Source organism: Myxine glutinosa, unplaced genomic scaffold (assembly GCF_964187855.1).
Source record: "Myxine glutinosa unplaced genomic scaffold, kmMyxGlut1.1 SCAFFOLD_3894, whole genome shotgun sequence".
NCBI lineage: Eukaryota > Metazoa > Chordata > Myxini > Myxiniformes > Myxinidae > Myxine > Myxine glutinosa.
This window is the reverse complement of record NW_027619986.1, coordinates 1-16,992: the sequence shown is the minus strand read 5'-3', so window position 1 is coordinate 16,992 and position 16,992 is coordinate 1. Positions and strand designations below refer to the sequence as shown.

General features: G+C 42.7%; 1 protein-coding gene and 1 long non-coding RNA gene across 2 annotated transcripts; both read left to right on the top strand.

Moving 5' to 3' along the window:
• Positions 1 to 1,401: 1,401 nt before the first annotated feature.
• Positions 1,402 to 7,617, top strand: LOC144889444 (fibrinogen-like protein 1). Its single transcript, XM_078769671.1, has 4 exons — positions 1,402 to 3,068; positions 5,937 to 6,116; positions 6,719 to 6,875; positions 7,116 to 7,617. The coding sequence occupies exons 1-4, from the start codon at positions 2,963 to 2,965 to the stop codon at positions 7,252 to 7,254; spliced, it is 582 nt and encodes a 193-aa protein (XP_078625797.1). The 5' UTR covers positions 1,402 to 2,962; the 3' UTR covers positions 7,255 to 7,617.
• A 2,295-nt stretch (positions 7,618 to 9,912) lies between these two features.
• On the top strand, positions 9,913 to 15,075 carry LOC144889445 (uncharacterized). Its single transcript, XR_013621745.1, has 3 exons — positions 9,913 to 11,292; positions 11,394 to 13,123; positions 14,640 to 15,075. It is a non-coding gene; the product is annotated as an uncharacterized LOC144889445 (long non-coding RNA).
• Positions 15,076 to 16,992: the final 1,917 nt, after the last annotated feature.

Genomic DNA, 16,992 nt, shown 5'->3' with positions numbered 1-16,992 from the left:
TCCTTCATTCCTCTTTTCTCCCGCCTCTGGAACAAACTCCCTCACTCTCTTCAATCCCACTCCTCCCTCCAGGTCTTTAAAACGGCTGTTCACCACCATCTCTTATCTTCCCCAATCCAAAACCTTGATCTTTTCTACCCCCGCTAATTTCACCCCAAATCCACTTTTTTGAGGTGACTTTTGACTTCTTTCCTGGAAGTCCTTGCGTTTTATACCTATCCTGCCTTCCCCCAGGCCCTGTCCCTCCAAAAATATCTCCCGATGTCTCTGCTCTCAAATGTTGTGTTTGTGTGCTTCCTTCCCTTCTCTCCCCATCTTGTCAACCGCTCCCCTTTTTATATACTTTGTTTGCTTGTTTGTTTGATTTGTTTGTTTGATAAATGTTAGCTCTTTCACGAGCCTCGACTCTGTATACAAAAAAAAAAAAAAAAAAATTCCATTCATATATGTTACAATTGGATGAAAACAGACATGATATGCATGGCCGCTTTTGGAGGACAAGCAGCTGCCAGTTAGATATCTATCGAGTAAAAGTGCCATGGATTTGTGACAACTACACATATTAGTGTCTGCTGGCATGTGCTTTGGAATTACACAGTGCTCGAACCCACAAATGCGTCAAATTGATGTTATGACACCCTGATGCAGATTTAGCCAATTGTGGAGCGCATTTTGTTGCAGCTCCTGCATATTACATGGCAGGCATTGGATTTTCTGCAGCTCCTGATTCATGTGTTCAATAGTCAGGATGCTGTGGTGCCAAGGGAAGAATCTGCAGCTTACCATGTCTCTTCCAAGCAGAGCTGAATCTTGACGTGTGGCACCGTCTTCCTTGGTGCAAAAAATCTTGTATACCAGCAACATCTCTATCACTATCAGGCGGTCACATAGAATATCATCGATTTGATGCCCTCATGGGTTCAAGCACTTGTGTGATGCTAAAGTACGTGCTTCCAGATAGTTATACAATTAGTCCATTTGATTGTGTTCCTATCATAGATCGTTAAAGTTAAGTGAGTTTACAATCTGGAGTCTTCATTTTATTCTGACATGGATAGTAGAAACAAAATCCGTTTTAAATACCCATTATTCACCCATGATTGAGGTTTTATCTTTATTGATACATCTTAATTTGCAACTTATTAAACACTAGCATAGTTTGTCATGTGTTGGAATTGATGTATTGTTTGCTCCTGAGTGTAATTGTAGACGATATTTCATCATAGTGTTTGTAGAAAGGAAAAAAAGTGTAGATAACATTTTCCTACGTAAGATCTAAGCTCATGGAAGAGCGAGGCAACAAGTGGTTAAAAACGGGAACAAACTGAGTGTGTGGCCACAGTTGGACACACCAAGGGAACGAATTAACCGGAAAGGTGGTTTGAGTTGTGTATGGTTCATGGGGGTAGATAAGATCATGAGTAGGGATGGGGAATGAAATGAAAGGATCGTCGACTGCCCGCGTGATACCCAGGATGGACTCCAATTGAAACGTTGTTCAATATCCTGCCTATTTAGGCATAAAATTAACCATCCCTCCAAAATATTAACCTCAGGTGTTACACTTAATTTTAACTTTCAGCCTATTGCACTAACCTCCTCTTCCAGTAGAATTGAATTTCTGCTTTTGAATTTCTATTGTTTTGAATTTCACTTGAAAATCCTTCAAAACTGTGACGTAGAAAATGGTATTCCTCAAAGAAACGAAATCCTTAAAATAATACAAAAAAAATACCGAGATGTCCATCGCATATTTCACTTGAATCCTGTTTGATTTCACTTGAATTTCACTTAAATTTCACTTGAAAATCTTGCAAAACTGTGGCGTAGAAAATGGTATTTCTCAAAGAAACGAAATCCTTAAAATAATACAAGAAAATACCGAGACGTCTATCGCAGATTTCACTTGAATCCTGCTTTATTTCACTCCTTGATTTCACTTGAATTTCACTTGAAAATCCTGCAAAACTGTGATGTAAAAAATGGTATTCCTCAAAGAAACGAAATCCTTAAAAAAATACAAAAAAATACCGAGATGTTCATCGCAGATTTCACTTGAATCCTGTTTGATTTCACTTGAATTTCACTTGAAAATCTTGCAAAACTGTGACGTAGAAAATGGTATTTCTCAAAGAAACGAAATCCTTAAAATAATACAAGAAAATACCGAGACGTCTATCGCAGATTTCACTTGAATCCTGCTTTATTTCACTCCTTGATTTCACTTGAATTTCACTTGAAAATCCTGCAAAACTGTGATGTAAAAAATGGTATTCCTCAAAGAAACGAAATCCTTAAAAAAATACAAAAAAATACCGAGATGTTCATCGCAGATTTCACTTGAATCCTGTTTGATTTCACTTGAATTTCACTTGAAAATCTTGCAAAACTGTGACGTAGAAAATGGTATTCCTCAAAGAAACGAAATCCTTAAAATAATACAAGAAAATACCGAGATGTCTATCGCAGATTTCACTTGAAATCCTGCTTTATTTCACTCCTTGATTTCACTTGAATTTCACTTGAAAATCCTGCAAAACTGTGACGTAAAAATGGTATTCCTCAAAGAAACGAAATCCTTAAAAAAATACAAAAAAATACCGAGATGTCTATCGCAGATAAATCTTCGGCCAAGCAACCTTAAAGCCTCCAATGTGACTCCACAGAACATTGAGATTGCTTCTGTTCAAAGGACATCACCCAATTTGGCAAAGTGTGTTGCAGAAGATGAGGAAGGCTTGGCAAAATTACTTAAATGACTTGTGTCATGCACCGGGATAAGATTGACACACACCACCCGATTTTAAGGGATAATATAAAAACAAAAGAATCCAGGTTAATATGTTTTGCTCCTTTTGGAATCCAACGACAGTGTTTTCTCACCTGTAGGGCACTGTGACAATGATAATGAAGTGACACCTTGCTCTCTTGCAAAAAATTTAATCAACAGGCATTCTGCTCCATGGAGAGAAGCAACGGATGGACAGTGCTCCAGAGACGCAAGGATGGATCCGAAAACTTCAACAGGCCTTGGAAGGACTACAGGAATGGTTTTGGTTCTCAAAAAGGTTTGTAACTTGCATTACTATGCTATAATATTCAGTCCAACGCACCTGATTGAGGGACATCTAAATATCATCTAGAGGGACATCGAAATATCATCTAAATAGTTTGCCCATTTGAAGTGTGTATGTGCATTGAAAACACGTTTTCTGGTCTCTGTATCATTAGCCGATTCCATAGACCAGTCGATACAAGGGCAAGTCGAAGATAATGTCTCCTCGGATGGCAAAAAATCATCTTGATGTAATAGTATAATGTTTAGCGTCATTTTGTCGCTAAAAACTCAAAGTTAATGATTCTTTAAGGGGAAATAATAACTTATGCATATTAACAATTAAATTGGTGACTTCATTTTCATAAATTTGCATAAAGCGTTACACATGGGACAATCTTACTATAATTCACCAAATTTCTGTCCGTCCATCTGTTCCCAGGTACCGCAATAACGGCTGAACCGATCGCAATGAAATTTTGAGTGGGTAATCCTGGGACTCCCTGGAGTAAAATATGCTATATTGTTTTTCCAATTTTTTTCAAATTTTCCAATTTTCCAGTTTTTACAGTTTTGGAATAATATTTACCGATATGAATAGTGATGTGGCTTTTATTGAAATTCTACAAATACTGTTTAGATTTTGATGATGTGTGTGTGATATGATTTAACAGATGTTTATATAAATCGTTTAAAATAAAAAAACCCTTCAATTTCTGATATGTTGCCTTTTCATTTGGGCCTCCCATTTGAAGTGCCGCCCATAGGCAGGTACCGTTGCTGGTTTTAAATAATTTTGATAAATAACAAAAATACATTTCTGATTTATTTTTTGTGTGGACATGAATAATGTATTGTCCTGTCTCCAGCGATTAAGACTGCTGGATGATGAATGGCCGAACGAGTTTACTCCCAAGGCGAACTCGCGAATTTTTGGTGGTTATGACGTGCGTGAGATGGAGGTTGCGAGACTTTTACCTGAAGCCTAACTTTTTCCTTTGTTTTTGAAATTTCGATTTCGAAGGGCTCAGTTTAAGTAGGTAAAAGGCTTGGATTAATCGATGAATAGGATGAACGAATATGATGATTGAATACATAGATGGATATGATCATCGACGGATACAGCGTTTCGGAGTGGAAATTAAGCTACCCTGTTCCACCCGCTCCAAGCTTTTGCCGGTGGGTGTTAAAGATCTCTTGGAACATTTCATTGAAAAGATAGGACATTGGGTGTTGCCACACCGGCCACATTACAAATTCCCGCCCTGATCAGAGGGGCTACACTTGATCAGCGATGGAATCTCCTGATCACTTGATCAGCCCTGGGGACCCTTTACGTTTTGACCCTTGATCAACCCACAAACAGGTACTGCAAATATCAGGGTGAAGGAAGCACCCACATCCTCCCTACATTGAGGACGTGTGCATATGAGTATGGTTTGCCTGAGAGATTTATTTGGTTGGAAACCAAATTTCTGGTTTCATCAATCGGACAATTACATACATTCTCGCATTACTCAACGTGGCATCAGGAAGGGCATCCGGCCATAAAAACATTGCCTCAAACAGGGAACCATGATCGTCATGGGGCGCGCAAGGCTAACCCCCGCTCTAGCGGGGAAAAATGGCCTTAAAACGATCATTCATTCATTCTCGCATTACTCAACGCTCCTATCAAAGTTATTTGAGTAGTACTGTCAAGCTTATCGCCCTTGTGCTACTCATGAGCTCCCTGTTTGTGCTGTCCCGGATATTAGTGAGAGTCTTGATTGCACACAACCACGGATGGTACTCGTTATTCTGGACCAGACTCTTCTTTATTTTTATGCCTCCGCCCCTGAAGGTGGCCAGAGGCATTATGTTTTCGGGTTGTCCGTCCGTCCGTCTGTACGGGCTAAACCTCGTTTTTCTCAGCAACCACATGTCCGATTGAGAGGACACTTTCAGGGTAGGAGTGACACCTACACAGAATGTTTTTATGGTAATTGTGACATCTTATGTCATATAGTATCTTGGATTAAATGCAAATAATTAAAATATATTTCTCGGAAACCACTGAATGGAAAAATTTGAAACTTGGCACATTGTCAAGTACTCCAAATGGGGAACAAAAGCATGTTAATGATGACATCATCAGTGAAGTGGTATACCAGCCATAAATGTTTTGATTGAATGACTTATCCTAAAAATCAGAAATTGCATGCACATGATCTTTTTGGGATTAATGGCAGCTCTTACACGAGCCTCGATCTTGTATACAAGTTCAGACTTAACCCAAAAAAAAAAAAAATAGGTTTGTCAGCTATTTAAGGAAAATATTAAATAATTATATCTCAGAAACCGCTTACCCTATCGATGTGCATTACAAATAGCATCTAACACCATTGCTGCATGTAGTTTGAAAATGATGACGTTGTAGGTTACGTGGTTTGGCAGCCATCTTGGATAGAAAAACGAACCTTATCCGATCAACATGAAACTTCACAAACGTGATCCCCTGCCCATACATATGCAGAGTGTACATTTTTGAAGTCATATGTCACGTTGTTTCGGCAGCCATATTAGCTTGTAAACCGATATTTTTTTAAAAATCCCTTCTCTGAAAACGCTTCACCGATCGATGTGAAACCTGTCCTGTGGTAAAAATGTGATACTTAAAAACAGCTGAAGGGATTTAAGCTAAACTTGTTTATTTTTAGCACAGTGAACAAGGGCATCTACCCATTGACACGGGCAGGGACTATGCGGAGGCATGTTGGTGACAGTCGCATTGCTCTAGTTTAAATTTATGTTCAGACTTAACCAATGCCCTGAAATGCTTTTGCTTTCTCTAGCTTGACTATCTCCAGCTAATGGGGCACATGCATGTTGCGTGATCCAGGAGAGCACTGGCTTGGTCTGAATACACTGCACTTGCTGACAAAAGGGAAGAAATGCCGCCTGCGGATCGATCTCGTGGACTTTGACGACAAGACTGCCCGTGCTGAATACAGTCTCTTTCATATAGGTGATGAGGAAGTAAACTACCAGCTTACTTTGGGAGACTACACAGGCGATGCAGGTGAGAATTCGTAAGAGTGTTGGGTGAGACCGACAAAAGCATATTAAAAATTGAGGTGAGACTTTGCATGAATGATAATGTTGGTTGTTGCTGTTCCACTTTGGGATTCACTCCATAGAGCTAAAATATTAGATCCAAGTTTTTATTGCAATTAGAAATAAAACTATTTTTCACAATTATGGGTATGGGTGGCAGGGAGAAGTAGGGGAGAGGGATTGAGGGATGTGCTTTGACTTCTTGATATGAACTAATTTTAAACTTTCCAAAATTTAATTATGTCGACAATTATACTCAATACAATGCAGACTAACTTTTCAAAAAGAAAAAGTTTCTGCAGCCTCTTTTTTACAACCGCAGTTGCAAGTATACTGCCTCTGGCATGCCATAAAGGGTGTTTTGCAGCCATAAAGCAATAGGGAAGCTCTGCACGTACCATTTAAAAGGTACTTTAAAGGTTTATAACTTGACACCCAAAGTTGTAAGCCCTTGTGGAGAAAGTTCCAACAACGTTGGGTTCGGAAGCCCTGCCATACCTTTTTTGTTATGCAGGAATACGCATATGTGTTCACATTCCCATTGCCTGTCCTGATGCAACCTTCCAGGCGATGCCTTCCGTGGAGCCTATTCTGGGGTCGACCAGAATAAGTTCGGGTTCAGTACGGAAGATCGAGACAACGATGGCTGCTCACCTTGCATTTATGGAGACATTGCTTTTAACAGCTGCGTTGGAGAACATGAAGGCGGTTGGTGGTTCAGCCGGTAACTCATTTGAATCTTTGATATAGTTCTTTATTCATAGTCTGTGCCGAATGGTGATAATACTTGATATTGCTAATCATTTTTAGAGGTTATTGCACTCCCAAGAATCCAATGACATCATCAAAGGTTATGATCTGTTACTTGGGAATGAAATAATGGAGTTTGAATTGACTACCCTGTCCCCCTATCTCCACTTTCCCCATTTCTCTACCCTCTTCCCTGTTTGCCACTCTCCCGTAGATGTGGCAGTGCCAACCTCAATGGGGTTTGGCAGAAGGAGACGAATAAACAAGGATATGGCACACGCGTGCAATGGGATACGTGGAGACCTTCGTTAGAATCCCTTAAGGAAAGCATTATGAAGCTAAGTTGCACCTGAAAGTGAAGATGATTCAACTTGTGCTGCACGTGGTGTTCATGACAGCACTATCTAATTCATTCATTAGCTTTGCATCTGTGTGCAGTGCGGATGTCGGGGTGTACACACAGATCTACTTCAATAGATATCTTTCATCCTCAGATCTACAGTAATCTATATATACTCCCAGCGAGTCTATGTAGGTGGTTCTGTGGTTCGCAGGTGGTTCTGATTATGCAGAATCTAAATCCTGATTATTATTATTTTTGTTTCTCTGTTATCATCGTTGCTAATTAGGCAGAAAATCATTACGACTGTGCTATACATCTTCAGGACCATCGAAACCTCGACTTGCAAATAATAAATAGAAACTATAAACCATTATCCCGACTGATTATGTTTTTTTTTTAAATTTACATGTTAGCATGGATGAAAATCCTTAAAATAACTCATCTTAAACCAATAATTAAAAGTACATTCCATGTGCCATCAAAAAATCCATGCAATGCATCATAGTCAGGTTCACTATGTCAATAAATTATATTTCGTTCAAAATCATGGTAGATTAGCAAACCTATACATTTTTGGAAAGGTTATAGCATAAGGAAACTAAAAATCAATGTTTACATTTGGAGAGATACCTGTATGGCGGCCATTTTGGATTTTCAAAATGGCCACTGTAAAATACATATTTTGTTCTATTTCTGCCTCTAATTACCCTAAAAACTTTTTAAAATATACTAAACCTATATTTTCAGGGACAAGGAATCCAATGAAAGTATCAAATTAGTGCTATGGGGAATGGTAAGACACGAATCAAAGGTTTTGAATTGCAAAATACTGTCTTTATATTCGCGATAAGTTGCATAATCAAATACATGTTATCATTTTGTACAGGCAGTTAATAACATCAAAATGTGTCACAATAATTCATATCACCAAACATACACAGGCAGTCAGCAAAATCATATATACACATGCAGTCAGTATAACTTCACATCGACACAGGCAGTCAATGACAAAATATACACGGGCGGTCAATGGCATCAAACATACACGATTACAGAATATGCCATTTAGAGTTCGCCATCACTGTCCTGTGTGTCGTATCCGACAATATAGTCCGCATCGTTTTCACAGTCCGTTCCACACAAGCAAAGGTCGGTCAAATTGATTGGCAAATCGAATTGGTCGAATGGTCGATCGAATCGAATTCGATGAATCAAATCGATCGAATTGGTCGAATGGTCGAATGGAATTGGTCGATTGGTCGATTGGTCGAATTGGTCGAATCGAATTGGTCGGAATTGGCAAATGTAAACATTGATTTTCAGATTTTCCATGTAATAACGTTTCAAAAAATGTATAGGTTTGCTAATCTACCATGATTTTGAACGAAAAAACATAGTGAACCTGACTATCAGCGAAGTGTAATTTATAGTTCGGCCTGCAGTAACTACAAAGGTTATGTTAGTGAGAATTATCTCCTTAAACAGCTGAATTGACATAGCATGTACGAAAGCACGAATTGATTATCACAGGAAGCGAATGTTTGAAGTGAAAATTGACATGACCGGCTTTGCTCACCGTTGTTCTGATTTATTATTAACGTTTCCATTGCCGTCTGAACACAAGAAAGTCTGGAAGGATCCAAACATTGCCGAACAGGCTGAGAAGCAGCAGTAATTGCACGGTGTTCTGCTGTTTGCAGAAGCCTGTAATATTAGATTGTAATGATCACATACGAAAATATGCAATTTGGTGTAGTCTGACCACGATACATTTGGTCATTACTTATCCAATCTCAACCAAACTTAACAGGAGGACTAAGAATCACACGACGAAGTTGTAGCGACTTCGTTTGCTCCCCTTTTCTCGGGGTTTTTTCTGCCTTGGGCAAAATCCATATTAAGGTGTATATAGAAAGCTTAATTTGGCGTTTTTCCAAAGCCACTTCTAAAAACAAAAGTAACAAGAAACAGGAATCAGAGATTGCAGACCCTCACCAGGACGTGTTTTTAGTGGGTTTTAAGGCTTTTGTGTTAAAACAAATATGGCTGCCTAACCACATGACCAATGATGTCATCGTTATTTTTTTCTCCAATTTATCCATAGATCCATAGATGACGCGCAATAAATTTCATCTTGATCGGTTGAAGTTTTGTACTTGTCGAATTATGACGTCATAATGGAGGAACGAACCTATGACATCATCATTAACATGTTATTCCCAATGGAGAGTTCTTTACAATGAGCCATGTCTCAATTTTTTCTATGCAACACTTTCGGAGATAGAGAGGTGCAATTTTTTTCAGTTTTTCCAAGATGGCGCCCGTACCACGTGACCTATGACGTCATAATTATCATTTAAAAAATTCGACATGAGGAGGTGAGAAAAGGGTCAATCGGATGAAAATTGACAATTTTATAAATTTGGCCTTTGTTGACCTTTTGGCCTATGTTGGCCTTTTTGTCGATGTTGATATCAAAAATAGTTGGTGGTTGAATTCAGTTAACTGGTATGAAAATCCTATTCAAAATTTCAAATCAATCGGATGAAAATTGAGGATTTTAGAAATTCGAAAAAAAGTGGTTGACCTTTGGCCTATGTTGACCTTTTGACCTCAAAAATATATAAGCTTTTCTCAGACCACGTACTCTACCATTTGGTGAAGTTTTGTGAAGATCAGTTTTAAATTGTGACCTGTAGGCAAGTATAAGTGAGCGGACAGACAAACGCACAAACACTCACACAAACCAGAGTGATCAACATACTTGTCAAAATGATTTTGTTGTTTTTGCCAAGTAACAAACGGACTCAATTGCAACATCCTCTCCTCTGGCAAGGGTAATAAAAACACTAATGATAGTAGCATAATATTAATGATATTACGAAACAAAATGAAAACGAATAATATCCCCTCTCCAAAATGGGGTTTTCCTCCTTGGACAACACTGTGTTAACGTGTATAGGGGGAACCCCCTACTGGAAGTAAAAAATATTACCCACAACACACATAGGATTACCTTTTTCAACAGCCACTACTGCTGTTTAACACTAAACTGAAAGGAAAGAAATCTGAGGTTCTTGATGCTCGAACCTAGATCTACTGAAATCTATATACCGCAGAGAGGATAATAACATGACCCTTCCTGCTGCTCCTGTCGGGAGTGGTTGTACTCGTTTAATAAATCACGGTTTGCTAAAGATAGTGCACCTGCCTTTTGAGATGTCTCAGTTCAGTTTGATTCTCGACCAGGCGGCAGGTTGATATATCAATGATTTGCACTTTCCGTCGGATGTTGTGTTAAGTTGGGGAATCGTCCGCCGACATTGATTGCTGCCTGGTGGATGTTCAAGATCCAATGGTATCTTTCACAAACCACAGGTGATTGTTGCCAACAACCTGGCCAAGTTCCACGTTTTTGCCATAACTACTGTTGGTACCATCCAGTGTAATTACTTGCTGTAGCACTTCTGGGAAAGGAGTGACAAACAACTCATTGCAATTCCAGAGAGACAGACACACAGAGAGAGACAGAGAGACAGAGAGACAGAGAGAGAGAGACAGAGAGAGACATAGAGAGAGACAGACAGACAGACAGAGAGACAGACAGAGAGACAGACAGAGACAGTGAGAGAGACATAGAGAGAGAGAGAGACAGAGACAGGCAGAGACAGAGACAGACAGAGACAGGCAGAGACAGAGACAGGCAGAGACAGACAGACAGAGAGAGACAGAGAGAGAGACGGAGAGAGAGACAGACAGAGACAGCGAGAAAGACAGAGAGAGACATAGAGAGAGACAGACAGAGACATAGAGAGAGACAGACAGAGACAGTGAGAGAGACAGAGAAAGACATAGAGAGAGACAGACAGACATAGAGAGAGACATAGAGAGAGACAGACAGAGACAGTGAGAGAGACAGAGAGAGACATAGAGAGAGACACAGAGAGAGACACAGAGAGAGAGAGACAGAGTATGAATAATGAACTATGCGAGCTTCATTTCCTATTCTCAGCAAATGGAAGCTAAAATTTCCTCAAATATTTTAAAGGTTTCATATTGAAGTATAAAACGTGTTGCATGTTTCACATAGCGAGCTTCATTTCCTATTCTCAGCAAATGGAAGCTAAAATTTCCTCAAATATTTTAAAGGTTTCATATTGAAGTATAAAACGTGTTGCATGTTTCACATATACATAGTATCTTTTGTACACAAAATCGAGGCTCATGGAAGAGAGATATGACAGAGAGTAGATAGTAAAATCGACAGGTAAAGTACAGATCTCATCCTTCCGTCGAGACAGCTCGGCGAGCGAGAATGTTCTGGATCGAATGACATGCTCCAAGCGTTAGACCAGTGTCTGATCCTTTCAAAGTTGGTATTGACGAAAGCTGCCGCTGTCGGCCATCTGTCAGTGGGATTTGGTGTTTAACTGGGTATTGTGAGTTATCTGCAAAGGTAATAAAATGGTTTTCCAGAGCATCAGAGCTGTCATTGAGGACATGAGGAGCAAAATATTGAATTGAATTGAATATGAGCTTTGATTGAAATTGAATTGAAATTCAAATTCAAAAATTGAAAAAATTGAATATGAGCAAAAAAAACAGACACAAAATCGTGCCACAGGTACTCAATCGGGAAATCACTAAAGCGATCGGATGAGAAAGAAACCAAAGTAAGGAGGAACAGGTATTTATTATTAACTATTTACACAACCAAAGAAACCAAAGGAGGAGAAAAGAAACGAAAGTATTTTACAGAAGACACAGCGCAATTCTTAAACAGGCTTAACTTATTCCCAGGGACAAGACAAACAGGACAAACTCACGTACACGTTAGGCACTCACGTATACGTTGGGCCTTGCCTGGCGGACTTATCCATGAATGGGAATACCATTCACAGCTGTACGTGCTGACGGTGTTGGTGAAGTTCAACCCAACTAGCAATTCATGAGAAGGCTTTGCTTACCCCCGGGAAGATTGTTATTGGAGAAAACTCTTCAGCGAGCACTAACTTTACATCTTGCAGGCCAAGGCCATCTCTGGGCCAAACACTGCAGTCAGAAGAGCCAAATCCATAGTGGGGCTGCTCAACAATTTATTGCATCAAATCTAAAGGCAATAAAATGACCAGAGCTCACTCAATAGTTTTAAATTACTCAGATATATAATTGGTCTTGAAAAAAGAAACTTGCATAACTTTTATTTGTTTTAACACATTCTAGTTGTCCTTGATTATCAAGGATGATTTAAAGAAGAATTAATATTTCGGGTAACATTCTTGAATTGACAGATTGCAAAAGGAGCATTTGATTTATATAATTATGTTCTACTTCTTCTTTCATCTTGAAGATACGTTGGAATGTAATATGTCATGTCACATTATGTGAGGAGCCTTCAAGATTTGTCGTCTCCTGGTTCTTCTTCTTCTTCTTCTTCTTCTTATGTGGCTCAAGGCTGCTGGGTGGAATCTTTGGCTGAAGGTGCGCCTCTGCTGCTGATGCAATGCCCTCTATAGGTCATGGCAGGAATTTACAATTTGTTCAGAGTGCCGCAGATGGCTCGCCCACTCTTCATGTAGGACACCGTGCCATCGAGGGAGGGCACACGCAATGATGAATTACCCTGCCTGTGAAACATCGGGATGACAGTTAATATCCGTGTCGGGATTCAAACCCAGGATAGATAGCCTCGAGGAAAGTGTGCCTACTTCCAGGCCATCATGACAGCCCGGCATCCTGCAAATGTCACCTCAACATTACATGAGGTTATACCTGGGCTGCCAGGCAATAAAGGCCGTGGGACAACGATTCTTTTTCTTCCTTTGTTTTGAAGCCATCAGCAAACAAGGACACACTGGGAACAAGACCTGACCCCATCAGTGCACCTTCACCCTATTTTAACCGATGCATCTCATATGAACCAATCCACAGACAATCCCCAAAGGTTCAAAATGTTTTCTTCACTCATCGATCTTTTTTATTCCCCAACGGTTGTATTTATGACAAAAGTTTTTGCAACTGTGGTGAAACAAACCTTTTTCTCCACCTTGACCTTTACAGATATAAATATATACATACAGTCACGTGAAAAAGTAAGTACACCCCATGTAAAGTTTTGACTTTTTCAACATATTTCAACATACAGCTATTTGATCTTCATTTCAACAATATTGATAGATAAAGGTGATATAATATAACAAATATCATGAAACATTTACATTTTGTAGTCCATTGTATAATTTAAATACACATAAATGCAAATTTCGCATGTGGAAAAAGTAAGTACACCCCTACATTTATCACGACTTCAAATACCTAAAATTAGAATCAGGTGCACCAGCTCAGGTGCAAATGATTAGAACATCGTTAGAGAGGATCTTGGAGGAACCTGTCTTACTTAAACCTCAGACATTTAGTTTGGTTTGCTCTTTGTTGTTGAAGTGTGTGGCGTCACCATGCCTAGATCAAAAGAGCTCTCTGAGGCCTCCAGAAAGAAGGTTATTGATGCCTACGAGTCTGGGAAGGGATTTAAAAAGATCTCCAAACAATTTGAAATCAATCATTCGACTGTCCGGAAGATCATCTACAAGTGGAGAAGATTCCAAACAACTGCCAACTTGTTCAGGCCAGGCCGCCCCAGCAAGTTCAGCCCGAGAGCAGACCGCAAGATGCTGAAAGAAGTCTCTAAGAACCCCAGAATGTCATCACGGGACCTACAGGTAGCTCTTGCCACTGTTGATGTCAAAGTGCACGAGTCTACCATTAGAAAGAGGCTGCACAAATTTGATCTATATGGGAGGTGTGCCAGGAGGAAACCTTTGCTGTCCAGAAAGAACATCAGGGCAAGACTAAAGTTTGCCAATGAACACCTCGGCAAAGACCAGCACTTCTGGAACAATGTGCTCTGGACAGATTAGTCAAAGGTAGAGCTATTTGGCCACAGTACCAGAAGACATGTTTGGCGAAAACCAAAGACAGCATTTGACCACAAGAACCTGATACCAACTGGAAAGCATGGTGGTGGAAATATTATGGTTTGGGGCAGCTTTGCTGCATCAGGGCCTGGGCAGCTCACCAGCATAGAATCCACTATGAATTCTTCATTGTACCAGAGGGTGATTGAGGATAATGTGAGGCCCTCTGTCGGAAAATTGAAGCTCAACCGAAGGTGGACCTTGCAACATGACAATGACCCTAAACATACCAGTAAATCCACCAAGGAATGGCTGAAAAGAAAGAAATGGAGGGTTCTGGAATGGCCAAGTCAAAGCCCGGATCTAAATCCCATCAGATGTTGTGGGGGGATTTGAAACGAGCTGAGCACGCAAGAAACCCCTCAAACATCGCACAGCTGAAAGAATTCTGCATGGAGGAGTGGACAAAAATTTCTCCCAGTCGATGTCAGAGACTGGTAGACAGTTATAAGAAACGCCTACTTGAGGTTGTTTCTGCTAAAGGGGGCAATACCACCTATTAGAGCCAAGGGTGTACTTACTTTTTCCACATGCGAAATTTGCATTTATGTTTATTTAAATTATACAATGGACTACAAAATGTAAATGTTTCATGATATTTGTTATATTATATCACCTTTATCTATCAATATTGTTGAAATGAAGATCAAATAGCTGTATGTTGAAATATGTTGAAAAAGTCAAAACTTTACATGGGGTGTACTTACTTTTTCACGTGACTGTATATACGAGCTTGGTGAGGCGAGCGCACGTTACTGAGGTACGGGCTTATTTTAGCTGAGGCTAATGACTGTACCTGAGTTGCTGTGTTGTCATGATTTACACAAATCATAATACAAACAATTATTTTGCACAAATGTATTTGTTGTGTTTGTGATATTACATTTTTATAGGCAACTAGCAGAAGTACCCGGCATTGCCGGGCGGGGGAGGGGAGGGGAGGGGAATGGGGGGGGGGGAGGGGAGAAGAGTGGGAGGGGGAGGGGGAGAAGAGTGGGAGGGGGAGGGGAGAAGAGTGGGAGGGGGAGGGGGAGAGGGGAGAAGAGGGGGGGAAGGGGAGGGTGAGGGATGGGAGGGGGTGGGAGGGGGGAGAGGGGGGAGGGGGAGGGGAGGGGGAAGGGGAGGGGGGAGGGGAGGGGGAAGGGGAGGGGGGAGGGGAGGGGCGAAGGGGGGAGGGGGAGGGGAGAAGGGGGGAGGGGAGAGGGGGGAGGGGAAGGGGGAGGGGGGAGGGAAGAGGGGGGATGGGAGGGTGAGGGATGGGAGGGTGAGGGATGGGAGGGGGAGGGGGTGGGAGGGGGAGGGGTAGGGGGTAGGGGGGGGGTAGGGGGGAGGGGGTAGGGTGGAGGGGGAAGGGAGGGGGGGTGGAGGGGGAAGGGAGGGGGAGGTGGAGGGGGAAGGGAGGGGGAGGGGGAGGGGGGAAGGGAGGGGGAGGGGGAAAGGGAGGGGGAGGGGGAAAAGGGAGGGGGAGGGGGAAAAGGGAGGGGGAGGGGGAAAAGGGAGGGGGAGGGGGGAAATGGAGGGGGAGGGGGAAAATGGAGGGGGAGGGGAGAAGGGGAGGGGGAGGGGGAGGGGAGAAGGGGAGGGGAGAAGGGGAGGGGTAGGGTGGAGGGTGGAGGGGGAAGGGGGAGGGGAGAAGGGGAGGGGAGAAGGGGAGGGGTAGGGTGGAGGGTGGAGGGGGAAGGGAGGGGGGGGAGGGGGGGAAGGGAGGGGGGGGAGGGGGGGAAGGGAGGGGGGGGAGGGGGGGAGGGGGAAGGGGGCGGGAAGGGGATGGCCAGTCAACAATGACGTTGCAGTTCTCATGGTCGGAGAGCAGCACAACAATCGGACATAGTCCTGCATATTCGCAACAGCACGAAGCGGATTTGGAGACTCACCGGTCCTGCGACGTCCTCCAGTACCGGCGTTGCCGGGCGGGGGAAGGGAGACCCGTACATTCCCAACCCGTACATTCGCCCTGTCGACTCAAGCTCACTCGGACAAAAGCCTCGCACAAATTACACCGTGAAGGCCCAATGGTCATGTCGATGCCACAAATCACGGGCGCACTGAATTGAAAATATATAGAACGCTCATACTCCGTGAAAAGTGAAGCCGCCGTGTCGCCATCTTGATCAGCACGACTCGACCAACTCGCGTCGCGGAGCTAGTTTGTGCGGCAATAAACTGCTCTAATCGGTTACGGAAGGGTTGTGGAAAGACGTTTCACAGCTGTTTCAAAGACATTTAATTCATATCGCACAAAATCGATACAAAACACGATCGCATAAAAGGTGAAAAAACGTGTGACGTGTGGGGAGGGGAGGGGGAGGGGAGGGGGGGGAGAAGGGGAAGGGGTAGGGGGGAGGGGGTAGGGTGGAGGGGGAAGGGAGGGTGAGGGGGGAGGGGAAGGGGAGGGGGGAGGGAGGAGGGTGGGGAAGGGGAGGGGGGAGGGAGGGGGAGGGGGGGAGGGGGGAGGGAGGGGGGAGGGGGAAAAGGGAGGGGGAGGGGAAAAGGGAGGGGGAGGGGGAAAAGGGAGGGGGAGGGGGAAAAGGGAGGGGGAGGGGGAAAAGGGAGGGGGAGGGGGAGGGGGGAAAAGGGAGGGGGAGGGGGGAAAAGGGAGGGGGAGGGGGAGGGGGAAAAGGGAGGGGGAGGGGGAAAAGGGAGGGGGAGGGGGAAAAGGGAGGGGGAGGGGGGAGGGGGGAGGGGGAAAAGGGAGGGGGGAGGGGGGAGGGGGAAAAGGGAGGGGGAAAAGGGTGGGGGGGGAGGGGGAAAGGGAGGGGGAGGGGGGGAGGGGG